The following is a 19,188-nucleotide window of genomic DNA, read 5'->3' on the forward strand; positions in this document are numbered from 1 at the left end:
GTTAACTCATAAAATACATCAAGACTCAACCATAAGAAAGAAATAATATACCCTTGGTTTCTTCCTACCCAAATAACTCACTGATAAACTTCTTGAAGCCTAATATGTTAAACTTCTAGATAACAAGAACTACAGATTCCGTAGAAAACTGTAGCAAATCAATGGAGTTTAGAACGTTTTGCTCTGATACCAACTGTAACACCCCGTCTAAAACATAAGGCATGACGTTAGCGGAAATAACGTCGAGACGGGAATGTCACTCTAAAAGTTACCAAGAAGAAATAAAGAAAAATGATTACATAACTGAGATAAATAAAATAAAGTGAAAGAAATCCCAAATGAACACTAAACACTTCGAACGAGGGAAACAATCGCAAATCTGATTATCCCAAAAGCAAAGGTCCAAAGATAACAAAGCAAGTCTATAAAACTGCTAAGAAATAAACTAAACTCTCTGCTCTCAGCCCCAAACTCAATAGGAACTACTCTTCACCTGCAAATAACATTAAGGTTCCACAATTAGTGGGGAGTAACTAGCAGTTCTCCCAGTACTTGTAGAAATACAAAGCTAAGTATAGAAAAGCTTAGACACAAGCATAAAACTTAACAACATGTGAGAACATCAACTCAAATAATAATTACCATATAAACTCGATGAAAAAAAAATGAAACATGGAAAACATGATTATAATACAAATCAAGCATGTAAATAGAACAACGTAAAAATATCACCACAAGATTTCAGAATAAATATAGCAACCCAAAACAAAATGGTAACTCATATAAACGATAATTAACACTTATAAAGGTTCCTTCCCAAAATTAATAGTATTTATAAAATAAATAAATTTTAACCTTTCTTTTTAAAAAAAACAAATTTATAGTGAGACAAGCATATAAAATATGAACACCGGTGAAATCCGCAGCCCACCACCAAAGGTTTGTTAGGGCGAACCTACAGACGATTCTGCAGCCGTTTGCCAAACTCCCGATTTTCCTACTCGAATTCCGCAACCCATGTAGTTCTGGACGACAACAATTAACCTAGGAAATTACATCTAGAATTCCGCAGCCCAAGATGTTGGCATGTTCCAACTATCGAATTCCGCAGCCCAATGATTGTCTTACACTCACAAAATATATAAAACTTATAAACATACCTCTTTAAAATCGTCCAAACACATTTAGGGATCATCAACCCCAACTTAAAGTACTGCAGGTCTCAACTTCTAAGACCAAAATTCAATACAAATCCTTCAAAAGAGTTTAACTTTAAAATTCTTCAAAATATACAAAATCATAAATATATATCATAACAAGGCCTCACTCTTATTGTCTGGATTTGGGTACGAAGCTAATTATACCAAAATATCACAATACACTCCGTACACAACCCTTGGCGAAGCGGTGCTAAAAACAATGTTATTCTATTTTAAAGCACAACGACGTTGACAACTTACTTGACACTTTAAACCATTTTTATATAGCATGAGAATAAATTATATATGATATATAAGAAAATCAAACACACTAGAACGCATGGTTTTAATTAATATTCACAATTACATACTTCATGCCATGATTTACACCTATAATACAACTTACTCAAGAATTGACAACTCATCAAATCACTTAGTACACAACTCTTGTATTTCGGACAGCAACAAAGGGTACAACACATGACTAACATGAGCATGCAATTATATACTTCTCAATTTAAATCATGCATGCAAAATTTTAATATTATTGTTAAACATATTACCACTCTAATTTAACATGGTCTTGAGACTGAATTAACATGCTTAAACAACACTAAACATGATTTAATAACAAGTATACAAGCTGTCCATTTTCTGGCAGCAACTTTCAAGCTTGAACAACCCACCTAAATTACGGATTTATGGCCCCAAATTAACAAAAATTCTATGTACATGTTACTATCACTAATTAGGCATGTAATTCACAATCTTGTATGGTTTAAAAACAGCCGAAAACCCACGCTAAAGATCAGTTTATAAACGGAATTTTACAGCTTGCAACACGCTTAAATCCATGGCATAATTCGATCCATATAGTTGTTCAATTATCATGATTCTACAACTAACCTTAAACACTATAATGTCTTACGACATCGAGCATGATTATTTAGCATGAACATCAACTATAAACATGGCTAAACTTCCCCTAATCACCACGCACAAACAGCACGCACAATATCCAAGCTCAACCGAAGGTAAACGAGAATAAGACAATATCCTTTCAACCAAAATTCCTTCTGTAAATGAACATGATCAAAACAACAATATATATAGACATTATAAAGAAGGAAATACATGATCTACAACTGCTATATCTCACGCAAATTACACTATCAAAACGGAGTAGAAGTTTAATCGACACCGCAACCGAAAATTCAAACAAACTAATCCTAATCGCATCTAATCTTATCTTAACCTAACCATGATTTCTAGAGTAATGGAATAATGCTAGTTACCTCGATAACTTCCGATAAAACCCACGATAACCAGAAAAACTCAAAATGAACTAGCCCTCTTGATGACCTTGAAAACCTATACAAAAACAAGATTGAAATAAGAAGATGTATGTATAAATACCATACATGAAGGGGACGAAAAACAGAAGGGTTTAACCCATCAAACTTACTTATTTTCACAGCCAAATTAAGAGTGAAATTAATTAGTTCTGTAAAATTAATTTCAGTTCAATAAAAATAATTTAAGTTCAGCAAAAATAATTTCATTCAGTAAAAATAATTTCAGTTCAGTAAAAATAAAGTGAAGTGAACGGGACATAAACTAATTGCGACTCATTATTATCTAGAGTTAAATAAATAAAATAAAAAGAATACACTCTTCTTCTCAATCATTCACGCACACCTTTACACCCCATAATTCAACTCCTAAATCAACAACTTGCAGCAACTATTATTGATGATAAGATAAAGGAGCAACTACTTCCTTTTAATGATGCAAAAATTCGAAACTCTATGAGTATAATCCTAAAGATAATTTCAGGTACAAAGTTGAAAGCCTAGATTAAATACACGAATTCAATTGGGGTTTTTCTATTGTGCGAGTTTTAGTAATTTTACGAGATTCTAAATTATAGGGTGTATCTGAAAGAGTTAAGAAAGATATAAATATTGTAAAAGAAAAATTAAAAAAAAAAGACTAATGTGACACATTGGGTTGGAAAAGATGATAGCGGATGGGGACACTTGTCTTTACCGATTTGAGTTTTTAAATCTAAGTATAGATGAGGGCAAAGGTTGTATTATAAAACAATAATCCAAAGGTGGGAACAAAGGTTGTATTAATTTTGATAAATGTTCCTAATAAGTAATTATAATCAACTACTTGCAAGTTGCAATACATTAGCAACCAAATTTGACGTCATTATCACATTAGGCAAAAAAAAATCAGATTACGGAGTAAATTCTTCTCGATTAAGAAAATCAATTTACATTGAACATAACTAAATTCGAGAAACATAAGCTATCGTTGTAATTTTGAATAACTTTAAAAATTAAATCAACCTCATATTTCGGTAAAAGTGGCCGAAAATCGAATTTAAGTTGTAGTTTAAAATTTTGAGTGACCTTTTTGTTGTAATTTGCAAAAATAAACATTGATGGTTGTAACTCGCAAAATAGGTACTTTTATCGGTTGTAATTGACAAATTTTCCTAAAATGAAATATGCAGTAGTATATGTTTTACAATTAAGTACGGAATGGCATAATATGTTTAAAAACTTTTGAATCCAAGTTAATGAAAAATTATAAGTCATGAATGTTAATTAAGTGATAGAGTGACATTGATTGTGGAATAAAAAAACATACACGATAGAGATGAAGGAATCAATGTGTTGTCCACTTGATAGAACAATGGTCATAAATGTTGAAAATTCCAAGGGGTGTGAGAGATTACATTTGGTCCAAATCTTTAGATATCATCCATGTAGACATATAGAAAAATGATTTTGACACACCAAATATTGATTTTGGCACACTTATTGTGTAAGCACGGTTTTCTATATCCTTCATACAGGAAAGTGTGCCAAAAATCAATATTTGGTGTGTCAAAATCAGTTTCTGGACATATGATACCATGTAATAAATCTCATTATGACATAGAGTGATACATTTTTGTCCCTATGAGAGTTAATTATATTATAGATTATCCAATTAACAGAAAAAAGAAAAAAAAAGTTCAAACCGTAAAGATTAAAGATTAAAAAGTGAAAAAGTGAAAAAGGGAAACAAGGAAGTCACTATCGGACATTGCACCAAGAAAGCTAACAGAGTAGCGGATTGACTCGCTAACCGTCTAGCTTGAGCCACTAATAGCAACCACCTTTGCCACAATACCATCAAGTTGCATCCCGGTTCACTAGGTGTGAACACATTTCTCAGTCAAGTAGAGCTAGAGAGAAAGAAAGGATGCATCACAAAGATCACAATTCTGTCCAATCCAACTCTCATTTGTCCAGATTTATCTTTGAACCATAATCAATACCTTCAAAGAAATAAAAAAAATAATAATAATAATAATAAAAAGGTTTAACATATGTGAAAATCTTCAAAGGTTGTTTCTCACATATGCTAATATGCTATACATAAAAGGGTTCTATGTGACAAATTTTCCTTTTTTTTACTTTCTATAGTTCAAGATGTGTTAGTTCCATCAGACAATTAAAAGAATCTATCCCACTTTTTTCAAAAAAAAAAAAAAAAATTATCCCATGCCTCTGTAGTTAGGGTTTTCTTTGGAGTGAGCCGAATCCTATCATTAATCAGAAATGGGCTCCTTCATGTGTAATTAACTAGATGGAAGCTCGTGCGATGCACGGTTTTTTCATTTAAGATTTTTAATTATTTAATTTATTGTATTTAATAATTTCAGACAAAATTACAAAAGTTTAATTTTTTTTACTATAATTTATAATGAATTTATTAAATATAAATAAATTGTAAATATGATATTTTTCCGTTATATAAAATCTTTAATGTGAAATGATAAATTTTTAATAATTTAAATCCTAAATCATTATTCATTGTTTTCCCATATCTTTTATTTCGATAGAATCACCAACCTCGTCCACAACCAACCTACTACATCAATGGATAAATTAAACCGTGAAATGTTAGCCAAACTGAAATTGATATAAATTAAATCTTTACATTTATATAAAATATAACAATATATTTACCAATAAGTGAAAAATTGTTGCGATATAAAATCAAATCTATGCATTAGAATTTTTTCATCATCTCCAAAAATAACCAAAGTCATCCATATATTAAGTATACAACATCTAATCGTATGTCATTACATAAACAAATAATCGTTAAGTATCCTAAATAAATACAATGTAACTAATAATTACAAATATAAATTTAAACATAAGATTTTACAAATTACCCAGATATTGATAACCTAAAAGTAACACAATATTACTAACACAAAATTCGCTTGATGGGGTTTTATATTGATACGAAATTTTATTTGTGTCGTATGATGTGTTAGATCTGCATGTAAAAAACATTTAGTAAACAAAACATAAACATATAATCATTGAGTATCCCAAATTAATACAATGTAAGTAATAATTAGAAATACTAATTTAAACATAGATTTTAAAAATTAAGCTAAAAATTACCCGGTCATTGATGACCAAAAATTAACACAAAATTACTAACACAAAATTCGCTTGATGGGGTTTTTTTATTGATACGAAATTTTGTTTGTATTGTATGATGTGTCAATTTATAATAGTAGGTATCACAAATTTTAATTTAATTATAATTAACGAACAATTTGTATTTCTTATCATAAATACTATAAAAATTTATCTTATAATGATAAGTATCAAATTTAATTATAAGCGTTTATCACTTAAATATTTTTTAGTATATTTTTTTTGGATTTCTTATACTCATAGTATTGAATTACTAAATTTATCTTTTCCTATATTTTTACTTTATTTTTTTCATTAAAATAATTTAATCCATAGATTATAATCTACGTGGCATTAAAATTTTAAATATATCAAATCTAATTCATTACTTTTATCTAGGTGGCGACATAATTTTTTAATTCAAAAATAAAATACAAATTTTTCTCCTAATTGGTCGAAATAAGTATATTTCTTACGTAATGTTCCGAATGCTCTCCAAAAATGTCTACTTTATTCATATATATATATATATATATATGCCTGTTTGCTCAAGGTAAACGCACATACACATAAAGACGGCAACTAGCATACTCTTCCACATAAAAAATGATACAGAGAGAAGTTTTGGGTCATTGATTATATTATCACATCAGAAAAGAGTACAAAAAACAATCCTAAGCAATTCTCAGATCACTTTCTATTCAAGCAAAAGGATTTTTCAAAACATAGATGATGTCAATTCGCGAATCTCTGATGAAACTTGTTCAGATTCTGACTTCAATTTTTCTTGATCTTCCTGGCTTAGTTCCCCCTTTGCTGGCTTGTTTAGCACCAAAACACAGCAGGTCGGTCGCTTAGTAGCCCCGGCGCTTGCAAGATCCTGGAAATAGAAAACATACATTAGAAAGAACATACTTTTACCAAACTACAGTTATATGACAGAGTAGCTGCTCATCGGGGAAATCAACCGACTGATATTGCCAGCCTAAGAAGATTAATTTTAAATTTTGGACCCCAAAGAAAATCCTCATCATATAATACGCCCATACTATGATTGCCACCGGCAAAAGAGCGTTATTCAGATTAGATAAACAAAAGTTTCTTTATTTTCACTCACAAGTGATTTAGGGAGGGGGGGAGGCTTTTCTTATGCAAAAAACAGAGTAATAAGACAGAGTTATAAGTGATATAACAACATAAAATAAAATCAAAAAATAGAAACATGTCACAAAAAAGGCCCAAAGCATAAATTGGAGTATAACAATTAGGGGCATGCAAACACAGGGAAGCAGGGTTGGCATTGCAGGAAGCTTGAAACTCGTATGATTTTACAGTATACAATAGCAAAGAATGCAAAGGAATTGTACGTGCTGAATAATAAAAGTGCATCAAAAATCAATAACTAAGATCCACTGCCTCAAATCAAAACTATGCAAGATGAAAATTGACTTGTCTCACTATCATTCCTACCCAAAAATTACTTTGCCTTCTGCTCTTTTGCCCCTTTCTCACTCTCTTATCATGTTTCCCCAGTGTCTTCGAGACAGTTGAAGACCCTGTTATGCAACCTCAAATTCCAACAGAAGCCACTCAAAGCATATACATATTGGGTGATATGAAGGAAGCAACTAGGCATGCAGCATATAATGGTGTTATTCACTAAATGCATGGAATTATTTAATAAGTACATACAGATGCAACGATGATGATAACAAGGATTATACTAAAGCAACCCAGGCAACAAACAAGTAAACAACAAAACAAAAGCAAGTAAAATAAGGAAAAGTTAGACAAAGAGCATACTTAGTTACTTATGCAACATTATGAAAGATAACATATAGTAAATAAAATAACAACGCAGGGTCTACTACAACTTACTTCTTTAGAAGGAACATATACGTAAGGAATTTCTGATTCTTCGCATAGGATTGGAACATGAGTGATGACATCAATTGGCGATATGTTTCCAGCAATCACACAAATTCTGCATCCACGCAATTAAAAAAGTTAAAATTACCATACTGAGGACTGTTTAGCCCAAAGAGAGCTGGGACACTATCATTAAAATGATGGCTAAAACAAGAAGAAATGCACAAACTTTTGGCAGTAACAAGACAAGCAAGCATTCTAGGACTAGAAATCTGATAACTGAAGTATATTATAGCTAACAAAGTTACTGTCATTTGATCCTTCACAACTGTTTGGTTGGGCTAATCACATTACAAAAAGTTTATCCATCGATGAAAAGTGAGAAGACATATAGTCAATAGTCAAGATTTTACAAAAAGTATAGGCAAAATAAAAATTTAAAAACAAAATGGGGAAGTTTTACAAGTTATCTGACATTCAAATTCCAGAAATTTGATCAAGAGGACCGAGGGAGAATATAAACATAATAATAACTAAATCCTACAACATTACCCAAGCAAAATCCCAAATCAAACTGTATAAACCAACTACAAATACAAATACTAGCCACTGTAACAAACAAACAAAAATTCAATCGGTATTGTCCAACACCCACCCACATCAAATGTGTAACCGGCTCATTTCCGATCCTTATAACATACACAATCCACACAATGTCATCTATCCCCTAATCAACTAAAACCAGCACACAGTTGATAATTGCTAAATCCATGACAAAAACAACGCAATAACTTCAAAATCGATTCGAAAGCCAACATGCTGAGCTTCCACCACAGTACATGAACAACTCATCTATCAACAACGTTGTAAATTTAACCAAAACCTAAAACACCCTATTCAAGTAAGAGTATACTATTTCCCAAATAATCAATTCATTATCATCAACATTATGTATTACGAAGTAAAACGTAAGAAATAAATTAATTAGCCATATAATTAAAGCAAAAAATACCCTTTATGACCGCGTCTGATACTCTTAACGACTTCCTTCACTCCTCTCTTCAAACATTTGTGCTCAGCAGCTGAAACCATTCAACAACAACAAAATTAAAATTAAAACTTCAAATGAAAATAATATCAATCAAAAAATCTTAGAAAAAAATAAAATAAAATTGCGAGACACATTGAAAGTTACCTCGGCGAATAAGTTTGTAAGTGCGTTTGCAGAGCTTTTTGCCAGCAAGAGGTTTAGCAATGGGGGCGAGAGCTATGGCCTTCTTCTTCTCCTTGTGAGCCGACTTCTCAGCTTCACTATCGCTTCCCATTTTCTCTCTCCTCTTGCTCGAATGGTGGTTCTGTAGCAGAGATGGCGGAAGAAAATTAGGGTTTAGGGTTTATGTGATTTTTAGGGGATGAAAAGAGGGAGGGTTATAGAATGTGGAAGACGAGATTTTAGGAGGCTGGCTTTTGTTGAGTTGGGCTCAGGATCTATTCATAGGGCTCAGGATCTATTCATAGGCCTAGATTAGCCTGCTATTGTAGTATGTTTCTAAGGCCCGGTCGGTATATTGCGGGTAGCTGGTTATTAAGAGCCCGTTGTGTTGATTGATTTGACTAGAGCTGTCAATTCGGGTAAATGAGTCGGGTTTAGATTGGGTTAGTGTGGGTCAAGTCAACTCAGGTCGGGTCAATTCAGGTTAATGTCATAACCTATGCAGGTTGGGTTTGGGTTGGGTCATGCTTGAGTCGGGTCACGCTTGAGTCGGGTCACGTCGGGTCATACATCTTATCGGGTTTAGGTCGGGTCAATAACACGTCGGGTTACATTTGGGCCGGGTGAATAATAGTTCGAGTTTTAACGGGTTAAAACGAGTTAGGGTCATTCTCGGGTTCGATTCAAGTCAATAATTTGCAGGTTATAATCAGGTTGGGTCATTTCGGGTTTGGGTCTCAAATATTGGGTTAATTTGGGTCTCCGGTTGATTTCAGGTCGGGTCATATCGGGTTGGGGTACATTTTTCAGGTCAGTTTGTTAACAGTTCATGTATTGACGTCCACGTTTAATCATTATCAATTTCTTAATTTATTGTAAGAGAAATAATTTCAGATAAGTTCATATTCAAGCTAATAAATTTAAACTATATTTTTTTCCACTTATTTTGAGATAAATAATTTCATATTTGAGTGTATACTTTGGGAAAGTTGATTTAAGGAATCAATGTGTAAGCAATGTTAAAGGTAGATTTGTCAATTTGACTGTTTGGGTCGAGTTAGCTTGGTTTGGGTTAATTTGAATTAATTGCATTACTATTCGGGTCGGGTTACGTACATAAGGTTTGGGTTGGGTTAAAAACAGATCGGGTTGAATTCGAATCAGATTAGTACCAGGTTGAGTTGAATCCAGCAGGTCAGGTTAGTTTCGGGTCAGGTTAGTAACAGGTCGGTTTGATTTTGGGTTTCAACGGGTCAAAACGGGTGTGGGTCAATCTCGGGTTCGAGTGGGTCAATAATTGACGGGTTATGTTCGGGTCGGGTCATCTCAGGTCGGGTCATATTTGGGTTCGGGTCACAAATCCTAAGGTTAACTCGGGTTTCGGCTTAGTTCAGGTCGGGTCATATCGGGTTCGGGTCACCAATCTCTTGGGTCCAAACAGGCCAAGTCATGATCGAGTTCGAGTAAAATTTTCGAGTCGAATCAACTTTTGACAGCTCTAGATTTGACTAGCACTCTAGCTGGCTGTATTGGCAGATTGTAAATATAGTATTAAACTAACTTAATAGCACGTGCAAGTATTTGTTTTATGGAGTGTCTAACGTGTGCCCATGGACATATGTTAAATTACAAAATTAAGGGATTTTCTAATGTATGCCCACTTTGTTTTATTACTTGAACGTGTTAAAAAAACAAACAAATACATTGTTATTTGGGTGGAAAGGGGTGTAACCGTGGTAACTCCAAGATAAGATTGTCATTTGGTGAACATTGTGAATGTCCTATTGATTGAGGAGAGCACCATGTGACACATAAATGTGTTTTATAATGCTTTTAATATGTGGAACTAGATACTCCGTATATATCAGTCACTGCGTTTTGACGGGGAAAAATACACCATCAAGTGACACATTTTTATGTTTGTTTCTATTAAAAGTAACAAGACTAACAACCATCGAAATTATGGTCGGTTTTAATAAATTTGGACTCTAATAGAGAAAAAAAAATATCATTAAACAATTGCAAGCCATTAAACTAATTAATTAGTTTGGTCCATAACAATAAAGTTAATTCTGGGTTAAATGGTTTTGGATTAGGTAATTTTTATTTTATCTTATTTATTTTATTCTATTTATAAGGTGATTCATAGTTATGGGTCAATTGGATGAGCTAAGAACACTTTCACTACTGCGCATTTCAAATTTTGTAAAAACTTTTTTATATTAATTTACTAAATTGCATAACCAATACCATTGCATATAAGTACTCCGTAATATTTAAACCAGACCATTTTTCTTAAAACAAGTTTGTAATCACCAAATCTCTAAATTTATTGATACATGCATAAATAAAATGATGTCAATTCTAAACATTACATAATAATCCATAATGATTTAAAACTCAACCCACAAAAGTATAAAACAAAAAAAAATCTTCAATTTAATGTTGTTTCAAGAGTGGTGGGGAATTTTAATACAAGTATATGGATCATTAAAATTAGGCAAAATTGGTCGCAACACCCTGTAGTATGGCTTAAGTGTGCTGAGCACCCTAAACTATGCGTAGTAGCCAAAACACCACCAACTATGGTGTTAGGTGCGACATGTGCCTTAAATGAAAATTTTCGGCCACTTATTTCATCAGAGGAGCTGAATCCATGCGTGCTAAGTGGATGAAAGACTACATAACTGCTCTAGAGAGTGAATATTCACCTCCTCCCGATGAAATAAGTTACCGGAAATTTTCATTTATGGCATGCGTTGCTCCTAGAACCATAGTTGGTGGTGTTTTGGCTACTATTGAAAGTTTACGGTGGTCAGTAAACCTAAGCCATACTTCAGGGTGTTGTGGCCAATTTTGCCTTAAAATTATATTATTTAAAATCTTTAGGTCATCACAAGTTTAATTTATTTAACCAAATTAGTTTCAATTTCTTTTATAGCTTTGGCCGCTTTGAATCTCATGTCCCAATTTCGTGTTCAGCATCCATTAGTGAAACAATTTCAAATCGGGTTAATTTTTTCAATCTCTACCATCCATCGTCTTGCATCCCATCTCCTCTCCCATGCCCTCATTTCCATGTCTATTTCCACTAAAGGTGGGCAACGTGCCGTGCTAGGCCGCCGCGGGCCGTGCTAGGCGGGCCACGGTCTCCGGCGTGCCGGGCCGTGCCGTGCCACCCAAAATCGCAGGCCAGCCCACGGCACGGCCCACGTGCCGGGCTGGCCTGCTGCTAGCCTGCTAGGCTGGCCTGCCGGGCTGCTGCCTTTGCTTTTTTTTAAAAAAAAAAAAATAAATAAAAAATAATAGTTTATAACTTATAATCTTATATTATTATTTTTCTAAAATAAATTAAGTTTAATATTTATGTTTTATTATTTTTTTTATATTTAATATTTATATTTATATATTTAGTTTATACTATTACTTTATAAGTTTATAGTTTAATGTTTATAATTTATTATATTTATTTTGTATTATTAATTATTATAATTTTTTTTTGTTATATTAGTTTACAAATTATAACTTAACGAGAAAAAAAGGCAAATTGGACTTTGGATGTGAATAATGCATACTTCATAGTATTATTACTTGAAAAAATTATACAATGATAATAATGATAAACATCGTACAAGGATATTAAACAATAATTGGATAATGATAAAAATCGTAAAATGATAATATTGATAATGATAAAAATCGTACAATATACAAAAATTGTCTATTTTTTTCTTCTTCTTGTTCGTCTTCATCTTCGTCTTCGCCTTCAAGGTCATCAGCTAGTTGCATAGATTAGAAACTAGCCGAACCCGAATGGTCGGAAGCGGAGGTTCCTTCATCGTTGTCATTGTCGTCGTAAGAACGGTCTTTTGAGCGATTTTTAGCATCCAACCAATCTTTGAAACACACGCACATTTCAAGTGTTTCGGGTTTTAGACTTGTTCTTCTATTGTCTAAAACCCTCCCGGATGCGCTGAAAGCTCGTTCGGAGGCAATGGAGGAGACTTGGATACCAAGAATGTCTCGTGCCATTGCCGCCAAAGTTGGATGCTTCGTGCTTTGTTGTTTACACCATGCAAGGAGGTTGAGGCTGTTTATCTCATCGTCGTCCATGCCCTTGGTGAAGTTGTAACTCAGGTACATTTGCAACTCTGAGACATCGCTTTGCGTTCTCCTTATTGATGAATCACCTGAAAACCTTAAAATCAAGTTAGTAGCTTGTGAAAATAAATGTTTGGCCTTTTTACTTACGTTTTTGGATGGTTGGGAAGGGCCTGAGCGAGGAACGGTGCCATATTTGGTTTCATAAACTCTAAATAAAGCAAAAAACTGATCCTTCACATTACTCTTATAAGTATCTACATCATCGTCAAGAAGCATGCATTGAAAATAGATGTCAACTAACATAAATGTATTTTCCTACTTTTGCCTAGGATCTAATATGGAAGCAAAAATATAAATAAAAGGAATTTCACTATAATATTTATGCCACTTTGTTTCCATTGCTGGAAGATACTGATCATAATCACTTTGGTTGCGATGATCAACGAAAAGTTGGGCGAGTAAACATGCATTTGAAAGAAAGTTTTGAGCACAAGGATTATAAACAGAAGAAAAACAATACATCATGTTATATAATAACTGTAAAAATTGCATATATCGTTCACATTTATCCCAATCATCCTCATATATAGCATTGTTTGGAAATTTTTGGTTGTAAAAAATTGTCAACGGATTCTTGTACTCAATTGCCTTGGTTAACATGTCATAGGTGGAATTCCACCTAGTTGGGCAATCGGTTTTGATTTTTATTGCTCTTATCTTTTGTTGTCTTAAAAAACTCTTCCATTCTTGGTATTTCATGTTTGAGCTATTAATAGACACAATAGCATATCTAATTTTGTTGTAGTATGGACCAATTGCTCTAATTCCATCCTGTACACACAAGTTAAAAACATGGCAAACACACCTAGTATTAAATGCGTCACCATCTAATATTACATCGGTCAAGTTTTGTTTGACATAATTAGCAGTATATGTCATTGAGGTTGCATTGTCAAATGTCATAGACATGATTTTTTCTTGAAGGTTGTATTCATTTATTGCTTCCATTAAATGGTAAGCAATGTTAATACCGGTGTGGGGGTATTCCAACATTTTGAAATGGATTATTCGTTTTTGCAACAACCATTGATCATCTAACCAATGGCAAGTCACACATAAATAGTGATATTTATAACCACTATCCCAAGAATCCGCAGTTAAAGACACTCTACAATTAAATTTACTCAATTCGTCTTGTAACCGCATTTTGTACTCTAGGACGTTATGGCGGCGGAACGTAACGGTTTTCCTAGAGATTCTTTTATGTTGGGGTTGTAATGCGTTGTTAATGTAAGTATTAAATGGGTCACTTTCGGAGAAAAGAAAAGGTTGTTCGGCGTGTACTATCATTTTCCCTAGTTCATCTCTATCCCTCTCATAGTTGTAGGTAAAGCCGTGTGGATGGAAATGGGGGTGGATCCTTCAGTCACCTGAAGCTGACCTATCGGCTGCTCGACTGTTGCACTAGGCCCTGCCTGGTCGGTGTTCCGTTCACTCCTTTCGTTGGGACGGATGCGTCGTGTTCTTAGGGACCCACCAGGGGCCGTATGAGTATCAACTTCGTAGTCGTCATCAGTGTCCTGGTCTGAGTAGACTTGGACGTCGGCCATAGGCCGTTTCTCATTTGGAAGTGATATAGGTTGTGAAGCCATCTCGAAAGTACTCTCCCCACAGACGACGCCAAATGTTTCGGGGTTTTTTGAGTGTCCTGCGGGAGAGTTACAATTCCGGGACTGGTTTCTGGACGCCTATACCTGCAAAACAACGGAGACTCCTGTGGGTGGGAGTTCTGCCTCCAACGATCAAGTTAGAACGTGTTTGAGGAGTAAAGTGCGGAAAGTAAAGTCCCTCTTGGATTCCAAGAGAGAATCTGCAATGTGTAATTGCTTAGTTTGAGGTGTCAGATGTCTGACTTTCTCTGATTGTGAGTTAATGTGAATTAATTGTGTGTCCCCGAGGGGGAACATCTCCCTTTTATAGGGTGCTGGAAAACGTGCCCAATACTAGGTTTCAGTAAACCTAGGACGGATTGGGCTTTGCCTAGGAATTTTGGGCCGTTGGAGGCCAGTGTCCTGATTGGCTACCTGCCTGCCACGTGTTGTGGCCTGATTGGTCCACCTTGGACCTCTCGCGAGGTGACACGTGGCGGACTCTGGTTGGTCCACATGGACGTCACGTGGCAGAGCCTGAGTGGTCCACGTGGCGGGGGAAAAATCCCCTAATCAACGATTACGAACTTTAAATTTTTTTTCGATATTAATAAATAATAATTAGAGGATATAAGAGAATTAGAGATTATGAGAAGAGATGAGTTGAATTGTGATTTGGAAGTGAAGTGAAATTTGGTATTTATAGGCAAATTGGGAAAAAGAACCGTTAATGGCCGTTAGAAAGAAGGGAAGAGCAACGGCACAATTGAGCAACAACGACTCTAATTATAGCCGCGTGCCGGCCCAGCCTGGCACGCGGGCCTAGAGGCGGGCTCGTGCTAGAAATTTGCATATTCTGTTAGTGGCACGACCCACGGCACGCCGACAACAACCGTGCCAGGCCGGGCCAGCTGCCGGACCGTGCCGTGCCACGCCGACTATCGTGCCGGGCCAGGCCGCCCGCAGGCCAACCCGACCCGAGCCCAACTTTAATTTCCACCAACCTAATAGACGTTTTACAAAACGTCCTCATTGAAAAACTCAAAAACTACCTAACCTCTCTTACCAACCAAACCAAGTATCTTCATCATCAACCACCTTATCTCCACATCCCAAGTTATTTTTTCCCTCCAATTTAATATTGTTTCAAGAGCGGTAGGACAATTAAAATTTGCCCCCTCAAGCATTCAAGTCAAGTTTAACTCATTGAACCAAATTATTTTCATTTTTGTAAAGTAAGACTTTTCAATGGCTACAAAAAAAATGTAGCTATTATAAATGTTTTCAATCTTGACCCTTCAAATTTTACGAATTAATCTAGTCCGCCCGTGTTGTCGTTTGACATAAAACTATAATTGAAAAAAATATGTTTATATTTCTTACTAAAAAATGATTTGTCGTCATTTACGGTTTCTCTACCTCCAAACTAAAGGACATCTCTAGCAAATATGCATATTGACATGCTGTAAACACGGATGATTTTATAATTAAGAATTAACAAAGGATAATTGGATTTTTTTTCCCCACCCAACTTAAACATTATTCATCATCATGACAACAAAAAAAAAAAAAAAGAAAATAAAAGAAAACCCCAACTCCTATCATCCCATGTAGTACGTGTGAGGAATTGTAATCTACTTTTTTATAAAATAGTAATCGCAAATGATAGAACTACCGTAACCAAATCTTAGCCCTAATTTTTTATTTTATTTTTTTCTGGGAAAATCGTGAACAAGATGGGATTGCTAAGGAGAAAGGAGCAAAGCACAAAGTAAGATTGAAGGATAGAAACGGAAAGAACGTGTTGTAGTTTTTCTTCTTTGTCAAACTATTTTTTTAAACCACAAAGTCATCCCAATAAAAGGTTTGGATTAATCAAAATTTAATGAAGGGTTGAGATTTGAATTAGTATAATAGCTACTTCCTCCGTTTTTAAATACTTGCTTCACTTTTCATTTCCGGCCGTTTTTAAATACTTGCTCCATTCCCTAATTTGGAAATTTTTTACAATATTTAATTCATTTCTCTCAACTAGTGGACCCAACATAAATCATATTTTATTAATTTCATATTCTCTCTCCTCTAATTCTATCAACTACATTTACTTTACAGTTTTTTATTCTTTCACCTACCCCACTACCTCCATATTTTAATACTTTCTCCAATTTCTCCTAAAATTCCACGCATGGAGAAATGGAGCAGGTATTTAAAAACGGAGGGAGTATAATTTACGAGGCTGTCCTCATTGATATCAGATATTAACATTGTTTGTTAATATAATGACAGTCTCGTAAATAATAGCCTAGATTTTAGGAAAATATTCATAAATATTGCATACGCTGAGTTGGACTCCGTTGTTTGTATTTGTTTTCGAAAACAAGTTACAAAACTCCAATTGATGGCAAAAATAACATCTATTCCCTTTACTCAGATTTAGGTATGAGGAGAGAGAAAATCAATTTTTGAAATCAATTCCTGTTAATCAATTTCTATTAATCAGTTGGATTCGAACACTAAGCTGATTCTGGATGGAGGAATGAAGCCAAATTAATAAGAGATGAAGACCTACCTCTCTCCCTTTGACAATGAAAAACAAAGCAAAAAAGAGATAAGATCTGGAACTCTATGACAATGGAGGCATTGAACGAAGTCAAAAAAGAAGACCCACCTCTCTTCTTCACAAGAATTCTCTCTCCCCTGCCTCACTTAACTTCCATCGTCACGCCAATCAGCCCGACCTTGCCCCCATACTCAAATAACAAGGTGCATCATAGTCTCAAACAGTACCGGCGGCGTAAACGTAAACCCTAAGTAAAAAGGAGTAATTTAGGTTATAATTAATCGCAAAGGGTAGGTGTTAAACTCCTCCATTGTTTCCACCATTAAAGACGAGCTTTCATTGCTTCTCCATTGAAGGCAGCCACGTTGAAGGCGAATTGACGATGATCATTAACGCCAATTCCTTTGGAAGCGGGTTTGAATTACGGGAATGAGCTGGAATCTTTGTTCTTACAATTTTGCCCCTCACTAACATAGTTGAAAAGAGTGCAACACCCCTATATTAACAAGTTTTGTTGATATCTGATATCAACTTGTATTTTTCTCATAATTTGTTGTAGCCGTTTGAAAACTATCCTTTTATAAAAATCTCACTCACTTTAAATTTAAATTTCATGTCTTAGCTTCGTTTTCAAAATCCATCGTTGAAACAATTTTGGATTGAGTCAGTTTTTACTACCCGTGCGGTTGTGCCCTGTGCCATCCATCATCCTATTGCATGATTAGCAATTTTGCGGACGTTTTTCCAAATTGAGCCCAAATTGGTAAATATTTACCAAAGTGGACGCGTGGCAAAAGTATTTACCAAACTAAGCTTTTAGGGTAAAACGCTGTCTCGGACAGCGTTTTATCCTGGAATTTTTTTTAAAAAAAATTCAGTAGGTAAAACGCTGTCCCAGACAGCGTTTTACTTTCTGTTTTCTTTTTTTTTTAAATTCTTAGTTTATGATAGGTAAAAGTAGGAAAAAAAAACAGTAGCACATAAGACGCTGACCCAGGCAGCGTCTTATGCCGTTTAATGAAACGCTGTCCGGGACAGCGTCTCATGCGTTAAGGGAAACGCTGTCCGAGACAGCGTTTCATGCTCGTATATAATTTTTCAGGGCAGCAGCAGAAACAGAACACAACAACAACAACAATAACGCACTCCCTCCTCCCTCTCACACTAAACCACCAAGGCCGTAACCACCGCTGCTGTCGCCGCCCCCACCGGGTTTGTGTCTTATATCTTTGATGTCCTTGGCTGCATTCGGGTTCATGTCACGCAACGAGATGGGCTGTGTCTTATATCTGACCGACATCCTGGGATCATTGCAGCAATGAGTGACCCTAACGTTGGATTCACCGAGCCGCGAGCCTATCACAGGTTTTGTGTTCGCCACATAGCTTCTAACTTGAAGACTCACGTGCGACGCAACGACATCAGAGATATGTTCAAGGCTGCGGCGTACCAAAGGCAGGAAAGAAAACTTCATGTCAATCACCCTCGTAGACGGACCCACCAGACCCCAGGTCCAGCGGGTACGCGATATGGCCGTGACTACCTTACAGAGATATGGTCACGACTATCTCGTCACCCAGCAGGACGACCATGATGGGCGCTCGGTCCATTCACAGTTCGAGCTCGGCCAGAGTAGCTGTGGAGGTGATCTTACGTCACCCAGAGACGCAGAGGACTACGTCTTCCACAGTTCTGCGCCGACCCCTACCCAAGAGGGTCCATCGTCTAGCCAGCTGACTCCCCCACCGCCCCGAGACCCGTTTACCACCATTACACATTACAGGCGGCGACGTGTCAGACGGAGGGCCGACACAGAGACAGAACCTTTACCCCGAATAAATGAGTCGGGATAGTATTAGGTCATTTACTTCATGTAGCCCGATTTTGTAGAATGATGTAAATAACACTTATATTATTAATATAATGAATGTTTTTTGAATGAATCTGTGTGATGTGAAGTTTAATTTCCTTATTTGTCCAAATCGGACTTATGTCAGTCAAAATAGATGCTTCTAGGCTGATATATATCAAACACAAGACATTTGAGCTCCATAATGAGAAACGGGGTAGAAGCGATGGCCCGTGGTGGTTACTT

General features: G+C 35.4%; 1 protein-coding gene across 1 annotated transcript; it reads right to left on the minus strand.

The window, feature by feature from the left end:
• Positions 1 to 6,267: 6,267 nt before the first annotated feature.
• LOC110698136 (H/ACA ribonucleoprotein complex subunit 2-like protein) lies at positions 6,268 to 8,979 on the minus strand. Its single transcript, XM_021875547.1, has 4 exons — positions 8,763 to 8,979; positions 8,580 to 8,649; positions 7,577 to 7,682; positions 6,268 to 6,578 (listed from the first exon to the last, which is right to left on the minus strand). The coding sequence occupies exons 1-4, from the start codon at positions 8,890 to 8,892 to the stop codon at positions 6,417 to 6,419; spliced, it is 468 nt and encodes a 155-aa protein (XP_021731239.1). The 5' UTR covers positions 8,893 to 8,979; the 3' UTR covers positions 6,268 to 6,416.
• Positions 8,980 to 19,188: the final 10,209 nt, after the last annotated feature.

The sequence above is a fragment of the Chenopodium quinoa genome, unplaced genomic scaffold (genome assembly GCF_001683475.1).
Source record: "Chenopodium quinoa cultivar QQ74 unplaced genomic scaffold, ASM168347v1, whole genome shotgun sequence".
NCBI lineage: Eukaryota > Viridiplantae > Streptophyta > Magnoliopsida > Caryophyllales > Amaranthaceae > Chenopodium > Chenopodium quinoa.